Source organism: Tenrec ecaudatus, chromosome 10, assembly GCF_050624435.1.
Source record: "Tenrec ecaudatus isolate mTenEca1 chromosome 10, mTenEca1.hap1, whole genome shotgun sequence".
NCBI classification, from domain to species: domain Eukaryota; kingdom Metazoa; phylum Chordata; class Mammalia; order Afrosoricida; family Tenrecidae; genus Tenrec; species Tenrec ecaudatus.
Genome location: NC_134539.1, coordinates 39,004,819 through 39,032,525, shown reverse-complemented (window position 1 = coordinate 39,032,525; position 27,707 = coordinate 39,004,819). Strand labels below are relative to the sequence as shown.

Here is a 27,707-nt window from a genome sequence, read left to right as displayed (position 1 = left end):
TTTATGTTCCTGTATTGTCTTCGACAGAGTCCTGGTGAATGAGTGGTTTACAAGTTGGCCAGCTAACAGCAAGGCCCACAATTCGAATCTATCAGTTGCTCAGTAGGAAAAAGAGGAGGCTTTCGCTCCCGTAGAGAATGAGCCTTTCTTCTGCGTCCTCTAGGGTCGCTATGAGTCAGAGTTTGCTCAAGAGTAGTGGTTTATATTGTTTTCTATCATAAACGTTTACAACTTCTCAACAAGATTGTAATCCATCCATTAGGGTCACAGGTCCGTGGTTAGTATTCCCCAGAATATCAACAAATACCGAGGAAAGACTTGAGGTATTTGACATGCAATAGAGCCGCGGTTCTCAACCTGAGGGTCGCGACCCCTGTGGGGATGGAACGACCCTTTCACGGGGTCACCTGATTCATAACAATAGCAAGATTACAGTTATGAAGTAGTAGCAGAAATAATTTTATATTTGGGGGGTCACTACAACATGAGGAACTATATGAAAGGGTCACAGCATTAGGAAGGGTGAGAACCACTGCTCTAGAGGTGCAGGAAAATCTAACATTGGAATCCTGTTATCAAGGTTTGCCCAATTTTATGTTCTGTTTGGGGGAAATTTGAAGTGGATTTTATTTAATTTTTGAAACTATGTGCTAAAAAAGAATCTACTGGATGAATGGACTATAATGGACATCTCTGTAAGAGTTTAGGGCTTGATTTGGTAAGAAAGTAGTCTATTATGTATAACATTTATTTTTACAATGGTGCTCTATAAATTAAATTCATGCCACAGCGACTTGATTCTGATAAACATGAAAAGATGCTATATACAATTTAGGTTCCAGATAATTTAAGACAAATGAATATTAAATATTAGAAATATGTTGTATGCCTCAGTAAGCTGTCTTTGTTTAAAAAATGAATAGCTGGCATAGATTTTCGGGGGTTGGGGGGTGGAATAGAATCCTAACCAAACACCAGTTGGTCTTCTTTTAAATGGAGGCTTATTAAAAGTTATTTGTGTTCACATGTTTCCATCACATGGGGCAGACGGAATCCTTGTTGTCACATAGCCACTGAAGAGCCGATCTGTAAGGACTAACTAGGGTGACTGCTAGTAGATTGCTGGGGGTTGACAAATTGATCGTGTAGATGTGATTCGGTCAATGGAACACAGAGGCCCCTTCCTCCCAGCGTTTCTTAGAGGACATTCAGCCCAGAGTTCGAAGATCTACTCACTAGGCCAGCTTGTAGTCGCACCCCCTGTTCTCTACCGGAATATGTGAGAGCGGCACAAAGCTCATGGAAAAAGTCCCATAATACTTCGACTCCATTTCTCCCCGGACTTTTAGAAACGTCCCTCACGTAGTCAGGGGTCTTGTTTCAGATGCGGGACGTGACCACGCCTGCTGTTACTCTCGGGGGGGGGGGGGGGGCGGGGGCACACATGGTCAAGGTCCGGATCTCCCGAAGAACGGGCAGTTTGAGAAGGGTCCTGCCTTTGCCCTCTCCCTCCCGGCTTTCATGGGGAATCGCCAATCCTATCCTGAATATCAAACGCGTTTGAGTAAGAAGAGGAGGCATTTTGGACCAGCAGTCATTACCGTGCAGCTAAATGCACTTAATTGTGAAGCCCTTGAGCTCTCCTAAGCGTCCCTGGCCTAGGGTCCGAGGAGGTTCATGTAGGCGAGAGAAAGGCAACAGGTGGCCCTTTCCCAAAGAGAGGCAACCAAAGAGCAGGGAAGTCAGAAGGCACATAGTTTCCATCTTGTATTTTAAGATGAGACACGGTGTGGACAGGCGCCAACCGTGCCAGTAGAGGGTGATGCCCGTGGGCAGAGCAGACGCTCCGAGCACCGTGCTTGGAAGGAGAAGACCTCCGTCTGAGCGGGGCAAAGGCGGGGTGACTGGAAGAGCAGGAAGAAGTGGGTTTGGGGCATCTGGGGCCACTCATCTTCGCTGGCAAAGCAATGGAGAAGATAGGTAGGCCTGCATCCAGGGCCTGCCAGGCTGCCGGGCAGGGCTCCATCCACACACTTGCCAGGAAGCCAGGCTGTTCTGAAGCCAAGCCGCACTTTCCCCAAGTGCGGACTGAGGGTGTGCAGAGAACTCTAGGCATGGCGCTGGGAGCTTGGACCCCACCTCCGACTGTGCTGCCTTGACTGTTCTCTGGAACCCAGCTTTGGAGCCTTGGCAAGAATGATTATAAAAATCTTGTGATAAGAGTTGTACGAGCCCACAATAAAATGATTTTTAAAAAATCATAGCATTGTGAATGTGGGGGAGTGCAGAGTGCGGACCCAGGGCCCATCTGGGGGAAACTGGACATCCCTTGCAGAAGGGCTGTGGGGAGGTGATGAACCAGTCAGAGTGTAGTGTAGCAACGATGAAACATACCATTTTCCTCTGGTTCTTGAATGCTTCCTCCTCCACCCACTATCATGATCCCAATTCTACCTTACATAACCGGCCGGACTGGGAGATGCACACCGGCACGGATAGGAACTGCAAATTCGGGGAACCCAGGACAGATGAGCCCCCCAGGAACAGTGGTGAGAGTGGTGATATTGGGAAGGTAGAGGGAGGGTGAGGGAGAAAGGGGGAACAGATGACAAGGTCTACATGTAACCTCCACCCTGGAGGACAGACAGCGGAGAACTGGGGGAGGAAGATGCCGGATGGTGTAAGACATGATACAATAATAATTATTTATAAATTATCAAGGGTTTGGGGGGAGGGGGGAGTGGGGAGGGAAGAGAAAATGAGGTGGAGAGTGGGTGTTTTGAGGATGATGATGGCAACATATGTACAAATGTGCTGGACACAAATGATGTATGTACGGATTACAAAGAGTTGTATGAGCCCCTAATAAAATGATTTTAAAAAAATCTCTCCAGAACAAACATCCTGACAAGAAAGGGTGCTGTATTGGGACACAGGGGAGATAGACAACAGCACGATACAACACAAGAGACACTGGCCTTAATCAGATCGCCATGAACAGAGGCGTGGTGAGGACATGATGGGGGGCGGGGGAGGGCAGGGAGAACCACGCTCCGAGGAAACAGCAGCAGGACGCGACACTCACCGTGGCGTATAAGGCAGAGTAGATGCTCAGAGCAGCGTGTTTGGAGGGAAAGGACCTCCGAGCCTTTTCTACCACACCCAGGTCACCCGTACAAACGTTGCCGTTGTTGACGAACTGGGGGTGCGCCCGGCAGTCTGTGCTGGTGTAGTTCGGCTTGCACACAGTCAGGAAGTAGGGTGTTAGGTGCCCCGTGACCACCTGCCCGGCGTTGACAAAAATGTCCGTGGCAAAAAGTCCAAACGCAAACACCCCTGGAAGGAGAATTGAACACGGTTTAGGGATGAGACAGACACCGTGGATTGGTTTTGTGCCCCAGGGGAAACGGTTTAGAAGCAGCAGGAAAGGCAGCCAGGATTTCTCTACCAGGAAGACTCCCTCTCCCCTAAATTATGTGCAAGCAGAACAAGGCGTGAGTCAGCCTAAAGTATCAAAAAAGATCCAGAGTCGTGTTCCCAGGGATTTTTGTCCTCATTTATTTTTTTATTTGAATGAGGCATACCCGCTTCCCCCGTCTTTTTCTTTCAAACTGATGCAGAAATCCTACTACTAGCGCATCACTGTTCGGCAGAAGGAAATTAGAAACAGCTTGGTTTAATGGAAATAATCCAAGTTGGGGAGTCATGTGGACCCGTGATCTAGTCCCCAGCTGGAGACTCACTTGAAGTTTAAGTTCATTACCATCTCTGCTCCTTGGTACCTTCAGCTGTCAAGTGCAGCGGGTTGGAGGCAAAAGGAGGATCGTGCAGAGAAGCTGGGCGATGAAACTAAGAGACCCGTGCAAATTGCACTGGGCTGCCTGGCTTAAGTGGCTCTCCTTTTTTTCCAGGAGAAATAAACATGTCCTCTGGTTCTTTCTGGAAATGCAAACGCTTCAAGAAGAAGTTATTAATAGCACCATGGCGGGGGAGAGGAAACGATGTTTGTAGGCAGCTGTCTCTAAAAGAGACACAAAACCAGACCATGTTTTGAAACCCTGATTCAATCTGAAACTGGAACAGGAGAGAGGAGAGGCAATAAAGGCCAACGTGGACTATGCACACAGTTGCCCATTGCTGCTGGAAGGAATGACCACCAGAGTGGGCTTCAAACAGCCCTGTTGCCTCCTCTTAACATTTCTGGAGGTCAAAAGTTCCTCAGAGGGTTCAAGTTTATGCTCTCAGGCAGGCATCCTCAAACTACAGCCCACGGGCCATATGTGGCCCGCCGAGGACATTTACCCGGCCCGCCGGGTGTTTTTGTCCCGTTTGTTTTTGTTTTTTTTTTTACTTCAAAATAAGCTGTGTGCAATGTGCATAGGAATTTGTTCATAGTTTTTTTTAAAACTATAGTCTGGTCCTTCAACGGGTCTGCGGGACAGTGAACTGGCCCTGTTTAAAAAGTTTGAGGGCCCCTGCTCTAAGGACATTTACAGGGCTGCCTTCCATTGGGAGGCGGCGGGGAGAACCTGGTGTTTCCAGCTTCCCAAAGCTGCTCTCATGCTTATGAACTCCTTTCCGTAGTGGCTCCGCTCTGGCCTCTGGTTCCCTTGCCACATCCCTGCCGGACTCCTTTTCATAAGAACCTTGATGATTACACTGGGTGCACCTGGATAATCCAGGCTAATCCACCCCCATCTCAAGATCCGTCAGGGAACCTGAAAAGTCCTCTTTCTTGTGTAAGGTTCCGAGGAATCGTGTGTGGATGTCTTCTTCAGGGACCCTTACTCTGTGGACCACAGTGGCTGCCATGGGGTTGGGTAGCCTGCAGGTGTCCTTTATTTCCTGGGTATCAGCGATTCTCCAGTGAGCTCCTTGGACAACTGCCTCAACAAGTTTGATTGGGGATGAGCAGATTTCTTACAGAGTGCTTTACTGTGCTGCTACTCAAAGGCTGTCTGTCCATCCACAGAGGATGTGTTAATGCAGGTAACAAGAGAGACTGTGCAGAGCCAAGCACGAAGGGTGTTCACATAAAGCCTTTCCCTGTGAACATCTCGATTATGGGAGAGGGAGGGGAAATCCGGGCTTCCAACATTGAGAATTTGGATTTCCATCCCATGTCTCATGCAGACATACAAATCACCTGAGGAGCTATCAGAACCACAGGGGGGCGGGGAGGGCTGGCGGCGGAGCAGTCATGTTAAAATGCAGATTCTGATTCAGTAAACCTGGGGTGGAAAGGCAAATTCTCACAGGGAGGCCAAACTAACAGACCCAAGCAGCTCTTCAAAGCCCTGGACAGCAATACTGGAAGATGCCCAGGGTCTGCCACAGCCTCGACTACATTTCTATCTCAATTTGGTCCCCATATTCAAAGGTCTTGGTGGCATCGTGGTTATGAGTTGGGATGCGGTCCACAAGGTCAGCCATTCAAACCCAGAAGCTGCTCCTCAGGAGGAAGATGGGGCATTCTACTCCTGAAAAGAGTCAGTCTTGGAAACTCACAGGGGTGGTTCTGCCCTGTGCTATAAGGTTGCAATGAGTTGGCTTCAACTTGATGGCAGTGAGTTGGGAATTTTTTTTTTAATTCAATGTCCTGCAGCTGCAAATTGTGCTGACTTAGTGCCCAGAAGATAAATCATGACATAGATGAAGAGGAGGCAAGTTTGGAAGAGACCTTCATCTGGCTTTTATTTTGATCTCTATTGATCACTATAATTTTTTTTTTCGGTAGTGTAGCCTGAATGTGTTTCATCTCCGCGAGACCTGGCTCCTTTCATAGCGTCAGCAGGGCCCCACTCCAGAGTCTCTGACCTCGGGAGAGCAGGCATTGATCACCCTGGCACTGCACACCTCCCGCTGCTGGGAGTCTGGATTGGCTGGGAATCTTTTCACATCTTCTAGCAAGCTCCTCAAAGGCCAGGTCTCTGGCTTTTGCTAGAGGCAGTAATAGAGGCAGAAGCTGCCTCTGTCCAACTTTTTCAGGAAATGAGGGTAATTTATGGTTTGAAAAGGGAAAGTGACAGCCTTTTCCCTCTGGCTTTTCATTTGTCGGAAGTGCTTACAATTAGGATGGGCTTGTCCTTTCGGAGAAGGAGGCTCTCTGGGTGGCTTGGCTCCGTATGAGAGGCCAGCCCTGTGCTCACGACTCTTCTGGGGCAGTCAGCTCTCCCGGTGCTGTGACACCGGTGCTGGAAGTGGCTTTCCCTCCTCCTCCTCCCTCTGGCTGCTCTGGAGCAGAGATGGTTTCAGGAGCAGCTGCTTTCCCAACATTCATTCCACTGCATTGGCTCTCCCTACAGGCCACACCAACCAAGGGCCAGGAGCGCCTGCAGGAGCCCCTCACAGCCAGCACCAGCGCCTACAGGGCTTTCGCAAGGAAACTGGAGTCACCCCTCTGCCATGTAACCCAGGAGCCCCTTGTGTGCATTCAAAAGACGTTTCTCCTTCAAGCCTCAGGGGCTAAAAATAGCACAGGCCCTTTTGTCCTCAGAATCAGAAGCAGCAGTAGGATGGGTTCTTGCGCTGTGAGGCGGCCCTTGAAGGAGGTGTTCTGTTCAACACGGCTGTCTGGAGTGTAAGGTCTGAACTTCTTTAAGTGCGATGGTCGAGGTGACTTTTCACAGATGTGTGTTGCATTCGGGGTGCCCCGGGCTCTCTTTATCCTCCAGCTCTGCTGTTTTTATCTGCGATGTTGCTTGTTTGAAGGCGGCAGACACATTTCTGAATGGATTTTCCAGTTTCCGGAAGACGGACTCTTTTGAGGCACCTGCGCGCTATATGCATGAGAATCCCAAAGAGAGCTTGGATAGGAAGAGCTAGGCCAGCCCTCTGCCTGGAGTACTAGACCCCCTGGGCTTCTCAAGTTCAGTGTCAGGAGGGAGAAGGCTGAAGATGGTGTGATGCTGCTCTGGCTATCTTCTCCTTCCAGGACCAGGGGGTAGAGCTCGGCTTGGTCAGGTGGAAGAAGCGAAGAAACACTGCCATGTACCGTGTCTGATAAAAACAACCAACCAAAAAACACCTCCCACGACTGGGAAGTAGAACCCTCTAGAATGATTTTTTTTTTGGAAATCCCATGGAAGAGTGCCCTGTGCCTTTCACAGTGTAGCTCAGGAAATGTACAAGCCACTTAGAGAATGTTCACATCCAAGATGGCACCAGAGCAACAGGGCTTAGGCATCGGTCATGGCCAATGGGAGGAGCACATTGAATCCAACGGCCAGCTGCCAGGACTCATACATCATGACATCCTATGAGGCAGTCGGAGGTGAAGCCTTGGCTCTCTGAAGGGTGAGAAGTAGTGGAATTAGAAGAGACCTGGAGTCAGGAGAAAGAGATTGGCATCTACTGACCATGCCCATGGTCCATGTCATGGCGGCATGGACATCCATGGGAACCTGACTCCGCCTATTCTTCGTGGCCCTACAAGAACGAATCGACACTTGCCAGGCAAGTCAAAGGGGGATACAATGTCCCTAATATTTTTTCAGCATTTGTAAGAGAGATCTAGATCATCTAATCGCTACATGGGAGACTTTTGGACACATTAAGATCTTTGATTATTAGTAATTTAAAACACAGAGGTGGAGCTTTGTGTCCCCGCTACTGAATCAATACAGCTCCAGCCCCTTTTCCTGAAAAACAATGTGGTACGAGATGCACTGATGTATTCAGAAAGTGCAGAGTGTCTTTGCAGCCACAGGCAGTCAGCCGAAGGTCTGCTGGCTAATGATAATGGGGCTCATCCCAGGGCACAGTATTGTAGGCTACCCAGACAGAGAACTGGTGAAAATCCATAACCGACCAGCTCTTTGCTGTGGAGGATTCTGTTGCTTTCTACACAGGAGACTGTCATTAAGAGACAAAGACCCAGCCTGTAGAAGAATACTTTGCAGAAGCTGGTGGGGTGGGCAAGAGAGGGGCTAAATTCTTTCCAACCTCAAAGAGCCTGTGACCTTGGCAGGAGCCCTGGAACCAAAGGCCAAATGTTCTGTTGTTATAAATGTATCATGCCCAGCTTAACGGCATCTTGCTAACAACTCCTGATAGACCATTGCTCAACTGCTCCCTAAAATACACACGATGACAGTGAACAAGATGGATACTCATGAGCGAGAAACTAGTACTGATGCCAATTCAAAGGGAGAATCACTGTGGGTCTTCCACTATCAATAAGGTGTGTATTGTAGTAGATTTCTCTCTCTCTCTCTCTCTCTCTCTCTCTCTCTCTCTCTCTCTCTCTCTCACACACACACACACACACACATTTTCTCCCTTGGAAAACTCAAGTTCAGAGGACGGAGATTACCCCAAGAGAGTTCCTCCCCCCCCCCCCCCCCTCTTGTCTGGTCACTCTCTCAAGGATCCAGGATTTAGAATGCTCTGAACATTAGCCTGCTATCTCTCCATTGGACTGATTTTACTTGTGAAGATTTCCAAGGACAGTCTCTTCTCAGCCCTCATATTTCTAAAGGCATTTGGAGACACACACCTGGACAATGACTAGGCGGGACGTGGGGGAAGGCTAGGTATTGCACCTTGAGGGAAGTAGTCGGACATGCTATTCCTCTCTGGGAGAGCATTGCTTGCCAGGCACTGTGACTCTGTGCGTCCAGTCTTTCTAGAGCATCGGCAACCCTGGCAGTGGGCAGGAAAGATGCCAGTTCCGTGGAGCTAAGGCGCTCTAGTTGAAAGCCTGCTAACTAGCCACTGGACTCAGCGTTGGCTAGTGGCTCTGAAAGGTCAGCCAAGAGCAAGTCACTCCTCTGTCTTTTAGTTGCGATGATTGTCAGTCTAAATACTAGCACATGGGTATGTGTAACTGGCGCCAATGTATTTCCATGTGGACAAAGGGCATGAAAGCCAGTTATCTAGTTAAATGAGGTGCAGCTTTTTTTGGATGTGGACATTGAGGGACAGTGCCATCCAGAAGGGCCTCCCTGCCCTGTGGGCAGAATCTTGCTCCACACAGCCTCTCCTCCACTCCGTCCTCCACCTCTATTTGCAATCTCTTATCACAGATTGCTAAAAAGAATACGACTGTGCTTTCGCCTCTATGTAGCAGCAACAATACTTGGTTGGGTGCTATGGAGAATCCTTGAAAATCGTATCCCTTTAATAATATCCTTTCCTCAAACCAGAAGTGTTTTAATAAAGCGAATTTGTGATTCACAATGATCATTTCCTTGAAAGACTCCACGGAGTTGACGAACCATAAAGGCGGCTATTGTTAGATGCCATTGAGTTGGGTGACGATGTGCCCAACAGAAAGAAACACTGCCGGTTCTGTGCCACCCTCACCCTGGGCATTATTTTTGAGGTCAAAGGCCAAACCAAGCCCAGGGCTCTTGAACAGATTCGGACTCATACTGACCCTCTAGGACTGCACCATAAGGTTTCTGGGGCTGTACATATGGAAATAGATAGCCTCATCTTTCTCTCACAGGGCTGCTGCTGGTCTTGAACCTCCCACCCTTCAGTTAGCAGTCCAACCCTTAGCCCCCTGCAACAGTACATCTTCTTAATAGGTAATAATAAAAATCGCTATGACAAGGTGCTCAGTAGGTACCAGGCACTGTGTTAAGTGTTGTGCAATATTAATTTCCTTCATCTTCATGGCAGCTGTATGGGATAGAGACCAGTATTATTTTTACATTCCACAAGTGAGGAAATTGAGGCCCTCACTCTCACTCTGCCATCTTACCAATTCTGACTCACAGCGTAGAACAGAGTAGTCCTGCATCTGTTGGTTCCAAGACTGTAAGTCTTTACAGGAGTAGGAAGCCTCATCTTTCTCCCAGGGAACAGCTGCTAGTTTCGAACTGCTGGCTTTGTGGTTCTTGTCACAATATGTAACTCACTACATCACCAGGCTCCTTAATTGAAGCTCAGAGAAGTTAATTAACCTGACACAGCTGGTAGCGCAGTTGGTAAGTAAAGCAACTGGGATCAGAAACTAAATAGAACTTCTCCAGAGTCCATATTTTTATTTTCTAAGTTTTTTTCAATGCATTAAAAAATAGAAATTGGCAGCAGGCCATGATAATAGCACTTTATATGCTTGATAGCAGTTCGCTCACACACACACACGAGCCAGCATTTAAAGCATGCCTTCCACAAAATGTATTAATCAATTTGCCACAAGAGAAGAAGAATTCCTCTCTTCACCAGCCAGCAATTTCAAAGGAGAATATAACAGAACCCCAATGACACGTCCTAATCGAAAGAGTCACTATTTTCATCACTTTGCCAATGAATCCAATTTGTTTTCCTAACCTGACCCAAACACCAGTGCAAATTGATCCACATACATCAAATATTATTTATGTTTTAAAAAGAAGTTTGGGGCCAAGCTGAACGCGTCGACTCCTTGGACGGTCCATCGTAGGAGTTCACAGAGCAACAAGGCTCGTGCTCTCTTTCTGCTACACATCCTGGAGAAATGCCAGCCGCTGGCAGCAGCCTACTTCTCTTGATGGCATGGTTTTAATAAGAATGGAATTTTTAAAAAATCAATTAATCTGAAGTTCAGTTACTTCATCTATAAATTGGAGCTTTAGTAGTCCTTAAGCCAGAGGGTTATTATGAAAATCAAAGAACACAGCTATAAAGAGACTTTGTAGATTGTGGTCCTCTATTGAACACACCCTGTATCACTTTCAGGTGAGTGTTAGGGTAGAAAACTGAGTCTATCTGGTCCCATAAGGAATCCTGGTGTCACAATTCAAAATCACCAGCTGCACCTAGGGAGAGAGATGAGGTTTTCTATTCCGGAAAAGAGTTACCAGTCTCAGAAATCCACAGGAGCAAATCTACTCTGTCCTATAGGGTCGTTATGAATCAGAATCAACTCAATGGAAGTCAGTTTGTTTTTATTTGATATGCTCCCATAAAGATTTGCAGCAACGCACCCTATATAGTGTTACTCTGAGCTGGAATTACTCGATAGCAATGGCTCTTATAATTTTAGAATAATTACTATAACTGAGTGAAGTAGGCTTCCTCAATTCAAACCCATCCGCTGCTTTGAGGGAGAACTATGAGGCTTTATGCTCCCCCAAAGATTTACAGCCTTGGAAACTCAAAGAGGAAATTCTGCTCTGTCCTATAGGGTTGCTATGAGTCATACTTGATTTGATTTCAGGGCGTGTGGTTTTTGGTTTTGATTAAATATACTTGTTATGAAATTATTTTGAAAATGGAGGATAGAGGTAAGAAACCTATACTTCTAACACTAACAATTTTACATAGTTTTTTATGGTATGGTGTTCTTCAAATGACTAAATCAGCATATCTCAATCTTGGCACTGTCAACATTTTGGGGGTGGGCTACATTGGGCATTGCAGGCTGCCTAGAAACCTCCCTGGCTTCTGCCCACCAAGTGCCAATTTCGACCTTTCCTCTTCCCAAAATTGTTACAACCAACAATGTCTCCAGATTTTACCAAATGTCCTTTAGGGGGCAAAATCATCTCCAGATAAGGACCACTAATATAAGTGTAATTTTATAATCTAGATGGAGAATGTGTTCATCACTTGTCAGGGTGGCTGCTGAAACACAGCAGGGTGCAAACACAACTTACTAGTTAAGGTGAAATGGGGAATTGAGCAAAGACCCAAACATGCATGTGGTCCTGAAATTTTGCAACACTGAGCTGAAATTTTTATCCTAGGTCCAGGCGCTGCTCAGGTACGGATGAAGCCTTACGCTCATCGGTGCTAGGAGGAGTCTTTCCTCCCTACAAACCAAATTAAACCTACACCTTTCAGCCAAATAACTGACAGACTCACAAGGTGAACCATACCACCTGTGAGGAATTTTCTCCTCAGAACAACCAATCAATCATAAGAAGCCCCAAGGGCAGCATTTCTGCAAACACTAAAGCTCAGAAAGCAGGGAGGGCAGGTAAGAGGGGCGAATGGAAACTAGGATGTCGGGTAATGGGAAGAGTGTTGTAACATTGAGGGGATTACAATCAGTGACATGACACCGCATGTGTACGAACTGCTAAGTGGAAAACCAATTGGCTCTGTAACCAGCCACCTGAACCCCAATAAAAATAAAGAAATATTCTCTACCCCACCAAAGTCAATTCCCTTTATTAAATGATTTTCTAGGAGTAGAAATACACAATTAAGATAGAAAAAGCCCCCCCCCCCACGCCCATGGAGAGGCACAGGGCTGGCTGCATGTGCTCCTGCTGCACACTTGAACAGTCTCTGCAGGTGACACACCTGCAAGATCTGGAAACCAGCAGAGGCTGGGGGGCTGCGCTGCCCTGCCGCCCACCCACGTCTCCCCAAAGGGGTATCGGCTCGTTCCTCTTCCTCTGGGTCTTCAATCCCCCTTCTTCTTGCCTTTGTTTTCTCCAGATGAGCTCTTGTCACTAGACTTAAATTCTTTGTTCTTGAAGCTCTCACAGTTGCCTCGATGACGAACCCTTGAAGGCATTGATTTCTTTTCCATCTTTACCTTACCTTTTCTCCTCCTCCTCTTCCTCCTCCTTCTTCATCTTCTTTGACTCGTTCCTATGGAGAGTCCTTTGAGAAGGACGACTAGAATCACATTGACCTTCCTCTTGATAAGAAGGGTGACTGACAAGAGCTCTGGGCTTACATCTTGTCCAGATGGATCTGTGATGTTTCAGACCACAGAGGATGGCATTCTTATGCCTTTTAGGCCACCTATGGCTCCCAGCTTCAGGATTCCCTCTTCTCTTCTATCCCAAACCTCACCCAAGGAATAAATTCCTGGTAGGAACAACCAAACATGTTAGTCTCAAAAGTGGGTGGTTTGATTGCTCTTGGAGCATGGAACTAGGATTCTGTCCTCTTCCTAACACCAATCCCGGCTTTCTGGTTCTGACCTATATATCTCAGCTTCTATTCTGGTTCCTGTTGCTGAGTTCTAGAAACATCTCCATTTGCTTATAGGATTTACCTTGCTTTGAAAAAAATGTTCTTTTAAAGACCAGCCTCCTGCTTTAGACCCAAGCCGAGTGCCTAGGGCCCTGAGACTTGTTGTTATACAACTTGGGTGGGCTGGACCTCTTGAACCGACACATGGAGCTGGCCTCCTTCTCTGGGGACCACACCTACCAGAGCGGGTAATCGAATGTAAGGGTTTTTCCTTGTCCTGATTGCTCTACCTTGTTACGAAGTCATTGCCATGTCTAGATGTCAGTCCTAGTGTATGACAACTTTCCTTCACTTAAAACTCCCTCTCTGTGCCCCACAAACTCCCCATCCCTCTCCTTATGTCTGCCTCCTCTTGGCACTTATCCTCTTAAACCACTGTGATTTACTTGCATATTTTGTTTGACGCCTGGCTTTCCTCAGGAGACAATCCACCCAATGAGCCAAAAATCCCTTCTGATTTGTTTGCTACCTGCTTTCAGTATCTCAGGGCTCAGGCACGTAGCAAATGCTCAGTCAATCCTTCATTGAGGGTTGAATGAATACGACCAGTCCTTATAATTTAATTATAAATATACAATGCAAGTGAAATGAAGTGGTTGAATAAAATAAAGTCTCTTTTCAGATAAAGTCCATTTAGATGGCTTTCAAGTGGAGAAGGATTTTCCAGTTCTTGAAAAGTCTGACATTAAGCTTGTCTCAAGGTATCAGTTCTTACAACCATAAAACACTGTGACCTTTGAAATAGAATTTAAACTATTCATGCCTCATTTAGATCACACTTAATTTATGGCAATTAATTAGTGTTACATGAATTAACTGTTTACTAAAGCACTTTATATTCTATCCCAGCCTACCCAATCTTTGGACCTGACCTAAGTGGCATAAGACTTGCCTACTATTTAATTAAAATTTTATTAGAAGTGATAATGGGGCACTACGTGATCCCAAATGAAAAGGTCATAATAACTAGATTCATGATGACAGGCGATTTTAAAAAACTTTTTATTGTGATTAGGGTGAAAGTTTACAGAATAAATTGATTTTCCATTCAATAATTCATACACATTTTGATTCAGGATATTGATGGCAATCTCTAAAATTTAACCACACTCTTCCCATTTCCTCTTTATATTTACTATTTCCATTTGTCCTGCTTTCTCACCCCTGAGCTTCATCCCTGGGCAAAACTACCCATTTGATTTTGTATGGTTGTTTGTTCTAAAAAAGTGTATATCTCTCGGTTGTTACTGTCACCTTATAGGTTCCACTACTGTTTGGCTGAAAGCTGAGCAACGGAAGTGAGTGAGGCTCCAGGTTTGAAGGAGGTCTAAGGACCATAGTCTCCCTTAGATTGGTACCAAACCACAAATCCATTGCCAGTGAGTCATAGAGGCCCTACAAGACAGGATAGAACTGCCTTGTGAATTTATGAGACTGTACCTCTTTGCAGGAGTAGAAAACCTCATCTTTTTCCTGGTAGACTGAGAAGTCTGGTCTATTTGATGTTCTACATTTTTATCCCACTCTATCCAGGACCCCCGATAGTGATCCCTTTCTTTCTTTTTTTTTTTTTTTACTGAGTAGGGTTTTTATTCTTCTCCTTTCTCCAAGAAGAGATGCCCCTAAACAAAAGCGTGAGACTCCAGCTTTCCCGGTCTTCTCCCACAAGGTAATTGGACACAGATACATCTTGGGGCTCCGTGAGGCCTAGACTTAACACAGCATGTCATTCAACGAAACCCTGCCCACCCACTGAAAGGAAACTGAGATGCTTCGTTGCTCTCTGGGTCTCTTAGGAGAATGCAGGAGAGGAGAGGGTCCATGCTTTCCATGATTCTCACACTCTGATACCAAGGCTCTCAACAGCTACACAGACATGGAAGCTGCTGCCCCTCACCCTCAAAGAATGCTACCTTTCCCTGACTGCCACCCCTCCGTCACATTCTCCCCGACACCAATCCTCCCACATTCGATCCTTTCCCCTCTCTCGGTGCCTTTCGTAGATCAGTCAGCAAATGGACAGGTAACAAATGTGTTGGGTTTTGCTGGTCAAATGGTCCCTAGCAACTACTCAGCTCAGCGTCTGTAGCCTAAAAGATTGTTGTTCTTGGAAAATGTACTTGACCTCTTTGGCCTCAGCATCCTCATCTCTAAAAAGAGCATAAGATGGGAAATTTTCCACTGCCGTGTTTAGCAAGCTTTTCAATCTCCTTATTGGGAAGCAGAAAGTTCGCATTGAAGGGTTCATGGCTGTAGGTAGCAAAGACTCCAGCTTCAGCTCTGACTCCCTGGAAGACTTGACCCTGTGACGCTCCAGGACTTTTAGGTGCGGAAAGTAGGAATTAAATAGCTATTACAAAACACTGGTAGCATAGTGGCTGTGCACTGCGCTGTTACCCACGTGGTCAGCAGTTTGAAACCACCAACCGGTCCATGGGAGAAAGACAGTTCTACCTTGTCTTATAGGGATTCTACGAGTCAGAATCAACTTGATGGCGGGGAATTTGATGTTTGGATGTTGATGTTGTTGGTACCATTGAATTGGTTCTGCCACATAGTGACACTATGCACAACAAAATGAAAACTGTCCTGTCCTGTGCCATCCTCACAATTGCTCCTGTGACTGAATCCAGTGTGGCAGCTACTGTGACGGTCCATCTCTGTGGGGACTTGCTTCTTTTTCACTGTCCCCCCATTTACCAAACATGATGCCCTTTCCAGGGACTAGTCTCTGCTTACAATATGGCCAAAGAATGTTGGATGAAGTCTTGCCATCCTTGCCTCTGAGGAGCACCCTGGCCTTACTTCTTCCAATAAAGATTGGCTTGTCCTTTTAGCAGTTGATAGTACTTTCAATATTCTTTTCCAGCACCACAATTAAAATGCATCGATTCTTCTATAGTCTTCCTTACTCAATATCCAACCTTCACATGCATATGGCTCAATGGAGAATACCATGGCTTGGGTACAGCGACTCTGTGTACTCTTTCAATCTGCCGACAATATCTCGGGCATCATTTCGTTTCCTTTGTTTAGGATTTCAGTATTTGAAAATGCTTCCAAGCTGTGCGTAAGGTTTTCAGTGGCTCCTTCCTCTAAAGTGGGGAGCCGAGTCTGTCTTCATGTCTGTTCTTAGTCTGGAAGCTCCGCTGAAACCTGTTTGCTTTGGGTGACCCTGCTGGCAGTTCAAATACAGGGACATAGCTTCCAGCATCACAGCAACAAGCAATCCACCACACCATGACAAGCTGACAGACAAATGGTGGATTATATATTTATGAAATGATACCATTAGCCTTCTGGATTTCTATTTGTTATTTTGCATGGTTTCTAATTTCCCACTTATTTTGTTTATTTGTAATTGTGTTGTTCAAATTAGATAGTGATCCCTTTCAAAGCCATCAACAGAGGTATCCATGGTCTCAAAGTCGTGGAGGCTGGAGTTCATGTATCACCTTGGTTCTTTGGACTAATTGTTTCCATGTGTTTGATTTTCTTCACTTTTCTTTCCCCCAGAAGGGGAGAGACTAGTGTTTGTATCTTAGATGGAAAATCACATCCATTTTTTAAAACTCATACAACAATAACAATGAATTCTCCACCCCCCTCAACTATTCAAGATAGGAGAAACCGACCAAACAAGAGAACTGGCAATCTGCTTCCAGAAAACCCTATGGCGCAGTTCTACTTGGCCACAGAGAGTCACCATGGTCAAAGTCAACTTGATGCTCTCTAACAACAATAACCGTAGCATACTGGGTATGAAAACCAGAGGAAGAACAAGCTTGCAGTAACTTGGGTTTTTGAGCATCCAGGTGGATCCTGGGGCCACAAAACAAAAGGGAAAGAAAGAGCTAAGCACTTCCTTACCCGGCAATTCCCTTGCCCTGATGTTTCCTCTAATTCTCCGTGGTCTGCAAGTAGTTCCTTCTCCCTCCCCACCCTATCATCTCTCCCCACAAGCAGCACCTCATGACACTGTGCTTGACCTAATTTGAATACCCCTGACTGTTCCCAAGATCCAGCTCTCTGCTAGCTTATGATCAACCCAACTGAACTAATATGTCATTGATTAGGAATGTGGGAAACTTCCCAGGCTGACAAATCTTTACAGTAATAGAGGTCTTCCTGGGACCACGTCTTGGCTCAATGCAGTGATTCCAAGGGGAACTGCAAGAACCACACTAGGTAATCTGAAGCATCTTGGGTGATGGGAGCCTTCTGACAGCCCCCATATGTTACACGGCACAAAGAACATAAATGGTATCTGCTAGTGAGCACAAGCATGCCTGTCTACAAGCCATTCTTTGGGCACCATCCCTGCTGAAGTAAGTGGGGCGAGTCTCGCCATGGAATACCGAAGGGATAGCACGTGTGCTCATTACCTTATCCATAGTTACCATTCTTATCACCCTAGGAGTTACAGAAAGAGACTCTAGATCATGTCTTCAGTATTCCTAGTCCCCAGGGTAAGTGTGGCTAACCGTTGCCAAAGAAGAAAACCCCTTAAGGTACTTCCATGAATGATAATTGAATGACCTCCTGCTTTGAAAAATATGCTTTACGTTTCTGGACAGGAATGAAATCAGATGTTGATCATAAAATCAAATTATGTACATGTGTGTACATACAGGCACGGAATCACAAGCATCATAGCGTATCAAGTCCTTCACCTGTACAATTAGGGCTCTACCCTATTTCACAGGATGTGGGAAGAATGCAATCAAACAACGCATCCCAAGGGTCGAGCTCTATGTCCTGTACAATATAGTCTTTTTTATCCTTCATTTGTTATCTAGCCACTATGGCATAACATTTTGAGCATCTTTGAGAGGCACTATTTAAACAATATGTAAAGCTAAACGAATGAGTGTTCTAGACACCGGCCATCATGTTGATTGGGGTATATTTGATGAACCTATTGCAAACGTCCATAGGCCATTCTGCAAATACCATCAGTAAATGCCTAAGAATGAATGTTTTTAAAGCTAGATTTTACTAGCCTTCTCACCCTGCCACTTCAAAAATTACATATTTGATTCTGATGTGTTCACCTGCTCATGATTTGAGGCAATTTAACCCTTTGCCCAAATGGAGGTCGGGGTAGGATTAAGGACTTCCAAGGGATTTGGGGGCATGTTGTGTTCGGGCCCTGTTTCCTAGTTGTCAATTCTCTATGTTCTAAATGGTATCATGACTTGTCTAGTACCTGCCATGTTCACACTGGGAGTATTTCCAGCTGCCTGAATAAAGATAACTTTAGTGGTCTTTGCAGGATCCTCGTAAGAACCCTGTAGCAGTTATCATGCATTGAATGCTTCTTGTGTAGAAACTGTGCTGAAAGCTCTACATTCTATAGTCCTACCTATACCCATACCCATGCTAATTCCTATATTTATCATTCTCATCTCTATCATCCAGGAGGTTTTATAAGTCTCAGAAGGAGCCCTATAGAACATGCCTTCCATATCCCTTATTTATTTATTTTAAAATCATTTTATTCGGGGCTCTACAGCTCTTGTAACATTCCATACATCAATTGTATCAAGTATATTTGTACATATGTTGCCATCATCATTTCAAAAACATTTTCTACTTGAGTCCTTGGTATAAGCTTCTCATTTTCCCCTCCCTCATGTATCCTTGGTCAATTATATATTGTTATTGTTATTTCATATCTCACACTGTCCATTGTCTCCCTTCATCCACATTTCTGTTATTCGTCCCCTTGGGGAAGGGGGTTATCTATCCAACCTTGTGATGGGTTCCCTGTTTCTCCCCTTCCCTCCTCCCTGACCATCCCCCCACCCTCATGATACTGCTACTCCCACTTCGTTTTCCTGAGGGGCTTATCTGTCCTGAATTCTATGTGTTGAGAGCTCTTATTTGTACCAATGTGTGTTCTCCGGTCTAGCTAGATGTGTTAGGTAGAACTGGGTCATGGTAGTGGGGTGGGGGGAGAGTATTCAGGAACTAGAGGAATGATGTGTGATTCATCGGTGCTACACTGCACCTTGGTTGAATCATCCCTTGGCTGAATCATCCCTTCCGTACACCACTTCTGTAGGGGGATATCCAATTATCTACAGATGGCCTTTGGATCTCTACTCCAACCCAGCTCTTTTGCATCAATGTGGTTGTTTGTTTTCAATCTTTGATACTTGATGACTGATCCCGTTGACAACTTATGGTCACAAAGGCTGGTGTGCTTCTTCCATGTGGGCTTATTTGTTACTCTGCTATACGGCTGCTTGTTTGACTTCAAGCCTTTAAGACCCCAGACGCTACATCTTCTGATCCTGGGCACCATCCACTCACGTCACCACATTTTCTTATGCATCCATTTTGTCTTCAGTGACCATGTTGGGAAAGTGAGATTCAAAGAGTGTCAGGTTATCAGAACAAAGTGTTCTTGTGTTAAGGGAGCCCTTGAGTAGAGATCTAAAGTCCATCTGCTATCTTAATATATATAAATATATGTACACTGGCCTCTATCCCTTTTGTTATAAATTAATATGTTTATATATTCATGCCTATAACTATAGCTCTATAAATAGCTTTTGCTTCCTATTCCTTTCCTCTATTTCCTTTCACCTTCCTCCTGTCCCACTGTCATGCTCAGCCTCCATTCGACTCTCAGTATTTCCTCTCAGGAACATTGCTCTTGATCAAGCCTCACCTGGCATTATATGCCCTCCTCACCATCAATTTCAGATCTCTTGTTGTTCCCTTATCTCTGAGTTTGTTGGTTCCCCCCTCCCCCCTACGCTCGAACCATTGGCCCTGTAGTTTTCTCCTCGGCATTGTTCATCCTGTCTATCTTATATAGATAGCCATAGGGCAAAAGAAAAAAAATAAAGCAAACAAACAGAATAAGAGAAAAACAACCAACCAACCAATCAATAGATAGTTCCAGGCCTGTCTGCTGACCTTTATGTATGTTTTCCGATCAAGTCTGATGAGGTGCTAAGCCCTGTCCCCCGGGTCAGAAGTCTATTTTCAGGATTCCTTGGGGACTTAGTTACTTTGCTCCCCTTGCTGCCCTGTTGCACTCTCTTCATGTTTCACCTCGCTGTGCATGGGACAGACCAGGTACACTTTCTGCACAATTCCTCCAGTGCTGTCCCCTGTAGTGCTATGGGCCAGTGAGAAAATGCTGTGTCTTGTGGTGGAGCCAACCCTTGGTCCTCTCTATGCACACTGGCTGCTCTGAGCAGGGATGCTGCCCACCTGGGGCTTGGTGGGCCATGATGAGGTGCACACTCTGTCTCTGTCCCTCTTGGTTCATTCCTGTGTGGTCTGGGCAGACCTGCCTCTCTCCCCTGGCTGTATCTTCAGTATTGTCCTCTGTATTGCCTTCTTCTGGGGAGGGGGTCAACATAGCTCAGCTTGGGCCTGGCACCGTCAACTTCTCTGTTAGTTTGCTGCCCCATACCAGTGAAATCAATAGCCCTTATAATGAACACTGAAGCTAGTTAATTGTTTTCTACCACTGGTAGGCAGGTTTTCTAACCCCTTTGAACCAGTTCAATCATGACCAACACAACAAAATTGGAACAGCCCCAAATTTGTAAAGTATGGGTACACCTGAAATGACAAATGGGGTGGGAACTTTTCCAGATTCCAGCCCTGCAATGGGAGACTGGTGCAAGAGATTGGGTTACTAGCAAGACTCTGGAGAATAACACACATTCAAAGTAATGCAGTCAGCCACCATCTAAGGTGGCCACCTGTCCAGAGATTTAGTTGTTATGTGACATGCACACCACCCTTGTTTTCTAAGAGGGAGCTTAAATTTCTATCAAGGCACCAACCAATAATTTTTCCTATTCAATTTATCATTCCAGTACACCCACACTTTTCAAATTTGAGTCTGTCCTGTTTGTTTAGTCGGCCCTAACTGAACCAGGAAGAACAGCTTCTAAATCCCTTATGAAAGCCTTCTTTTAAAGATTAGATTTCCCACAATTTGTCAAGTTCCTTGCATAACAAAATTACTGGGTAGGAAATCTTTGTCAGAAAGCAAAATAGATTATTTCAAAATTAATCTCAGTTGTGCTCCCTTTACCTTGCGTGGCTATGGGTATCCAGCAAGACATAGTCATTATTAAAATATAAGCCTGGGGAAATCTCAAGTAACTGTTATATAGGAGACAAACATCAATGTTGAAATTATTCATAAAACCATTTAATAAATATTGCTGCACTTCAAAACATGGGTTGGACAGTTTATGGGATTAGGAACTTCCTGAGAAATCCTGAAAGTAGCCAGAACATTTAAATTGATGCTTCTGTAGCTCAGTTGATTTTAGGAAGGATGCTCACCATTAGTAAATGTTACCTCTACACCAAGGACCCGTCAGCACATTCTTATACTCACCTATAAACCTGATGATCCTTCGAAGTAAAGGGTTCAGGTAACAGCATTCTCCGGTCAGAATTGTTTTCTCCTGGGCAATCAGGGATTCTCTGGTTGACTTTATGAAATACATGGATAGCTCCCCAATAAAAATCTGAGGAGAGAATGTTTAACAAGTGTCAAGGTGAAGAACTGTTTGATAAAAGAGACCAACTTTCCCCCTTCGTTTTATGTCATTATTGAGGATCCACACTATTTTAAAAAGAAACACAGTGAGAGAGTAGTTTACACTTAGCTCGTCAAAAGAAAAAGTAATAGCGGATCATTCATACCGATTTCAGGCTGTAATATTAAATTCTGAGGTCAAATAATAAATAATACATTCTAACAGAATTATGGTAAGGCTCATATAGGGATTGATGTCTCAAAATTCAGTCTGTGAGTTACTATATATACTCATGTATAAGTCAAGTTTTTCAGCACATTTTTCATGCAGTTTTTGTGGTAAAATTTGGTGCCTTGGCTTATACTCAAGTATATACAGTATAATGATGAGTCAGGAAATGGGGATGTCTATGCCCCTCAGAGAGAAACACATTTGTACCTACCAGTATTATTTATTGAATTTACACTGTGCTGCTGGAGAAGACTACTGAAAATACCATGGACTGCTGAAAGGGCAAACAGGTCTGTCTTGGAAGAAGTACAGCCAGGGGGCCCCTTGAAGGCCAGGAGAGTGAGACTTTGTCTTCCATACTTTTGACATACTGTCAGGAGAGACCAATCCCTGGAGAAGGTCAGGATGCTTGGTAAAGCAGAGGGGCAGCGAGAAAGACATCGGCCCTCAAGGGGATGGCTTGGCATAGTGGCTGTAACAATGGGCTGTAGCACAGGTACAATTGTGAAAGAGGCGGAGGATGGTGCAGTGTTCTATTCTGTTGTGCATAGGGTTGAGATGGGTTGGAACTGACTGATTGGCACTCAACCCCCCCCCCCCAATATTATCTATAGTAAAAATATATATTAACTGTGCTTATTTCAGATATATGAGGAGGTTCCCTCCCGCTCCATCCCCATCCAAAAATAAAAAGACCAGAAAAAAGTTCGTTGGGCAGAGCTTTCAGAGTAAGCATTTTCCCCACTAGGGGAGCATCCAGCAACTCACTCTGAGTTAGTGCACCCAGTGGCGTCACCTGGGACGGTTCTTTCTGGTCACAGTGAACCTTTTTGTAAAAACGGTTTCACTTGAGCCTCGTTTTTTGTGGTGGTCAATTTAAGAGATCAGTGTGTGGCTGTGAAGTTTTGGTTCCTATTCAGGAAAAATGCTGTGGAAACTGTTTTGATGTTGAACACAGCTGACAAGGACAGTGCTGTGGGGGAAACTCAAGTGTTCAAGTGCTTTTCTCATTTCAAAAGAGGTGAGATGTCAATTGACAAACCTCGTTTTGGATGTCCATCAGCTTCCCAACGGATGAAAATGTTGACTGCTACTGCATTTGGAGTTCATTCCACCAGGTCAGACTGCTAATCAAGCTTTCTATTTAGAGGTTCTGAAAAGACTGCATTACAGTGTGCGACAAAAGAGGCCTGATTTGTGGCAGATTGGGACTGCTTTTGCCACCACACAATGCACTTGCTACACAGCCATCTCAGTGCACTAGTTTGGGGCAGAAAACAGCTTGCTTCTCTTACCCCACACAGCTTACTTGCCTGACCTAGCTCTGTGTGACTTCTTTTTGTTTCCATGAATGCAGAGGGACATGAAAGGACAGCAATTTGGCGAAGTAGAAGAGGTGAAGAAGAAAACGAGGGAGGTGCTGTCAGCCATCCAAACAGATGAGTTTGAAAAATGTTTCCAAGAATGGATTCACAGATTTGACAAATGTAGTAAGTGTAATGGAGAGTACTTTGAAGGTGATAAGGTTTGTTTGTTTTTTTAATTAAAATACGTAGCTTTGATTAAAAAAAATCTGTTTGTTTTTTGAGGGGGGTATCCCCTTGTATTTCTTCTACTCTGAACCAGTTTACGGTCTTTCGTTATCCTTGTTGCTGCTGTTAGGTGCTGTCGAGTTGGCGCAGGCTCAGCGTGACCCAATGCATGAGAGAGCATGCTCACATGTCCGCGTCAGCCCATGGTTGCAGTCGCTCTGCTCATCCTTCTCCTTGGAGGCCTTCCTCACTTCTCGCTGACCTTCTACTTTACCAAGCATGACGTCCTTTTCCAGGGACCGGTCTCTTCTGATACCATGTCCTAGGTGCGTGAGAGGAAGTCTTGCCATCCTGGCTTCCAGGGAACATTCTGACCCCTTCTTCCAAGACAGACTTGCTTGTTCTTCAGACATGGTACTTTCAATATTCTTGGCCAATGCTTCACCAACCCTGTAATTCCCATGCACCACTTGTTCTTCGATCTTCCTTACTTGTCCAACTTTCACATGTCTTAGTCTTCAGTTTAAAGTTGTTTTATTACATAGATCATATCTGTGTATGTGCATGCATCCAGTCTTCACTTTGGAAACCTTAGAGCTCGGCCACACTCTAAAGAGCAGTGCTATTTCCTTCCCATTGGAGGGCACTGCACCAGCTCCTGCAGTGATGGGGCCGTTGGGTAGAATTTCACGGTGCCAAGTAATCTGAATCTCAGAGGAATCCATCAGCTTGACCAACAAATGCAAAGACAGAGGCCAGGTACAAGGGTCAGCAGGTGGGTCAGTGGCTCAGTCCTGGCTTGGAATGGGCCACTTTAATCAAAGTGGAGTGGTAATTAGGCAGAATCCAGGGTCAAGTAGGCAGACATTGGGCCAGCCTGGGGTGTGCTGACAGATGCTGTCTAGAGATGGTGTGTCAGAATTGCAGACATTTAGTGTCTAATCTGCCTAATATCTCTATTGTTCTTCATCTTCGTTAACAGATGGAGATAAATTCCAACATGCTACCACAATGTTGGAATCGTGTTTACTTTAGGCAGCTTTCCCTGACACCCATGACTATGTTAGACCAGTTTTGGCATTCCTTTTATACCTGACTCTGTTACCTTGAGTTTCTCGTTTCTAGCTTTATCATAACTAACTATATACTATTACTCTTTGGCTTCTTTGTCTGTGGGATGTCCTGCCCATTTTGTTCACAGTTGGTCCCCAGGCCTATCCCTGTGTAAGGTATACAGCAGCTGTTCAATGCGGAATGAGTTAAGCCCCTCAGACTAATAAGGGCCGTTAGGTTTGATGAAGCAGACTAAAGGTAAGCAAATACTGTCTCTTCCAAACTGAGTGAACATGTCACGGCCCTCAGTCAAACCTTGCCAACTCCCCCAGCAAATGGGAGACCCTGTCCTCAGTGACTCTCCCAGCCCGTCACACGGACAGCTATCTAGCCAATTCATTGCAATTATTATCTGGGTATCTTTTCTTCCATTTGAGTGTGATAGCTATGAGGGAAATATGACTATATATCTGTCCTTCTTTTTATAGTGCCTACGACAGGATCTGGTTCGTAATAGGGCAAATTAGTATTTACTGAAAAAAAAAAAGAAAGATTCAATGCTTAAAGGATATAACCTTCTAACCTTAATTTCTCTGAAAATTAACATTTTTGGATATTTCCAAAACAACTGGAAAACATAAGATAACTGATGTCATGCTTAAGAAAAAAAAGGAAAACCAGGGTGTCTATGGTTCAATGTGAGCTCTCTCTTTTAAAGGAAATCCACACATTTACTCATTTAAGGAAGTCCCTGGATGGGGCAAATGGTTCATCACTCAACTACTCACTGAAAGGTTGGGAGTTCAGACCCACCCAGCGGTGCCTCAGAAGATGAGCCTGGTTATCCGCTTTTGTGAGTTCACAGCGTGACAAAGCCACGGGGCAGGTCTACACTGTGCACATGGGATCTCTGTGCGTTAAAACTGACTAAGTTATTTAGGGTCAGCAGTTTGGGGCGGGGATGGAGGGGCAGCACTCTGTGCTTGGCACTGTTCTAATACTGGAGCTGAAGCAGTGACACAGACAGTGTGGGGGAAATATGAACACATATAAAATCCTTTAAAACAAAGCAGAAAATTGGAGTGGAGAGTGGCAAATGGTGGCAGCTAATTATAAGACACGAAGTAAACATTGATTTAGACATTTCAGATGTTGAAAATGTTCTTCCTATGTAGAAAAAGAGATGAGCAAACTCTAAAAGACTAATAGTCACATACGAGGGTTTAAAGAGACAAGAACATCTGCACACAACCTTGTCCTCATGAAAAGCAAACACACACACACACACACACACACACACACACACACACACACTAAAAATCAACCCAAGGTAAAGTAGACCAAATAGAACTGGTCATGCAAGAGGCAGCGACTCAAACATATCCACAAGAAAATGTCCTTTGACTCTCATGGCAACAGTGGTGAGCAGTACAAGGGTTGTTGTAGCCAGCCAACAATGTTCACTTCACAAATAAGATCAGGAACACACAGAGAAGTTCCATAGCAAGGCTCTGAACAAGTCCATCCATTCAGTTAATCACAATGGCCGAGCTACAGAAGGATAAAACCCAAAGTGCTGACCTAACCAGAGAGCATTCCATTAAACAGATATACCAAGATGCACAGCTGCTGTCTCTCCACATGTCCTCCACACTCCTAACGCTACTGTTTTCATAGGTGCAACCCTTCCTGAAGAACGATGTGCGCTCGCTTTACATCACGCCACAATAATAGTTTTGGCTTCCTCAAGAAACTCATATTCTTTTGAAATGGTCTTTGGGTTTGGGGGACAAAAAGAAACCTGAAGGTTCAAGGTCAGGGCCAGATGGGTAAGCTTTCTCAGGGAAATTCTTTCAGGGCAGCCCTGGTGACCCTCAAAGAATGAGCCGGGACACATATCACAAACACCTTTTCTGGTCTCTCTCTCTCACGGACACCACTTTCTTAATATTTCTTCCTAAGCAGCTGCCCCCGATTGTTCTGTGTCTTTTGAGAAAATCTCTAAAGATGACTTCTTTGGAATCTCACAAAACTGTTACCAGAAACCTCTGAGCCAGCATTCTCATCCTGTGGGTCGCGACCCCTTTGGGGGGTCGAATGACCCTTTTACAGGGGTCGCCTAAGACCACCAGAAAACACATATTTCTAGTGGTCTTGGGAACCAAGACACTGCTGTCCTATGCAGGTCCGCCCACATATAGATGCGCCACCATATGAGTACCCGGCGAGAAGACTGCTACTCATGCTACCCCATGCTTTAAGACAGTTCATTTATTTGTCATTAGAAATAAATATTTCACAACATATAATTACATATTGTTTTCGTGATGAATCACTATGCTTTAATTATGTTCAATTTGTAACAATGACAATACATCCTACACACCAGATATTTACAGGACGATTCATAACAGTACAAAATAACAGTTATGAAGTAGCAATGGAAATAATTTTATGGTTGGGGGTCACCACATGAGGCGCTGTATGAAAGGGTCACCGCATCAGGAAGGTGGAGAACCACTGCTCTGAGCTGACCTCTCGCCCTTGACTTTAAGTGGCCCAGCAGATCCCCCTGAAACCACTGTTTTGATTGGACCTTCCTTCTTTTCTTTCTTAAAGGTGCCCAGTGAGAGTAAGACAAGTATAACACCGAGAGAACGGGGGGGGGGGGGGTGAGCACCCACTAATAGCAGAGATGTGTTTAAATATGTTTGGTTTGGAATAAATCTCTGCGCATATGAGCTAACACCCTAGTAGCAATACTTTTGGATTCACCTTCTTATTAAGTGAAGATGAATGGTTACATAAGGAAGAAAGGGGGGGAGGGAGAGGGGAGGTCATTTATTAATTAAAATGAAAGGAGATACTTCCTTTTTTCTTACAGATATACTTTTTTATTAACTAAAAACAGTTCTTTAAAAAGCAAACCTTGACTGTAACAACCATGTAGAGGCAAATGATTTATTTTCTGCCATCGATGTAGCTCAGTAACTGTTCTTGCTTTCTTCTCCCCACCACGAGTCAAAGCCAGGGTGCACAGTCACAGTGTGTCCAGTTCATGTTGCCCTTCAATAGACCAAGGGTGAGCCTCTTTCTTATAAAGTAGTCCAAGTACCTGTGTTAGAGCGATGATACCCAGCCCTGCCATCAGCAGAGGACCCTGGACTGGAGTGCATTCTGAGATACAGAAGCTGAATCTAACTCCAGCAAGAGCACAACCCAGCACCCAGAGAGTCAATGTGGCAACGGCAAACGCCGTCAAAAAGCACAGTCCTGAAGGAACATGAAGACCAGCGGCATTCTGTACTGAATCGTCACCTGCAGACAGAAGAACAGCTCCAGCGATCGCAATTGTGGTGAGTAGTAGTCCAGTGACAAACATGAGGATGGCTTTTTCATTCATATGACTGGATGTAGAGTAAGACTCTGATGAAGATAATGT

At 45.0% G+C, this 27,707-nt stretch overlaps 1 protein-coding gene across 3 annotated transcripts in view; it reads right to left on the bottom strand.

Moving 5' to 3' along the window:
* PLPPR1 (phospholipid phosphatase related 1) overlaps nucleotides 1–27,707 on the bottom strand; it is a 266,808-nt gene that overhangs the window by 17,261 nt on the left and 221,840 nt on the right. For all 3 annotated transcript variants that reach the window (XM_075558992.1, XM_075558993.1, XM_075558994.1), the window contains 2 exons: nucleotides 21,305–21,437; nucleotides 3,086–3,336 (listed from right to left, as the gene is read on the bottom strand). In XM_075558992.1, the coding sequence (XP_075415107.1) occupies nucleotides 3,086–3,336; nucleotides 21,305–21,437 (384 nt within the window). The remainder of the gene's footprint in view (nucleotides 1–3,085; nucleotides 3,337–21,304; nucleotides 21,438–27,707) is intronic.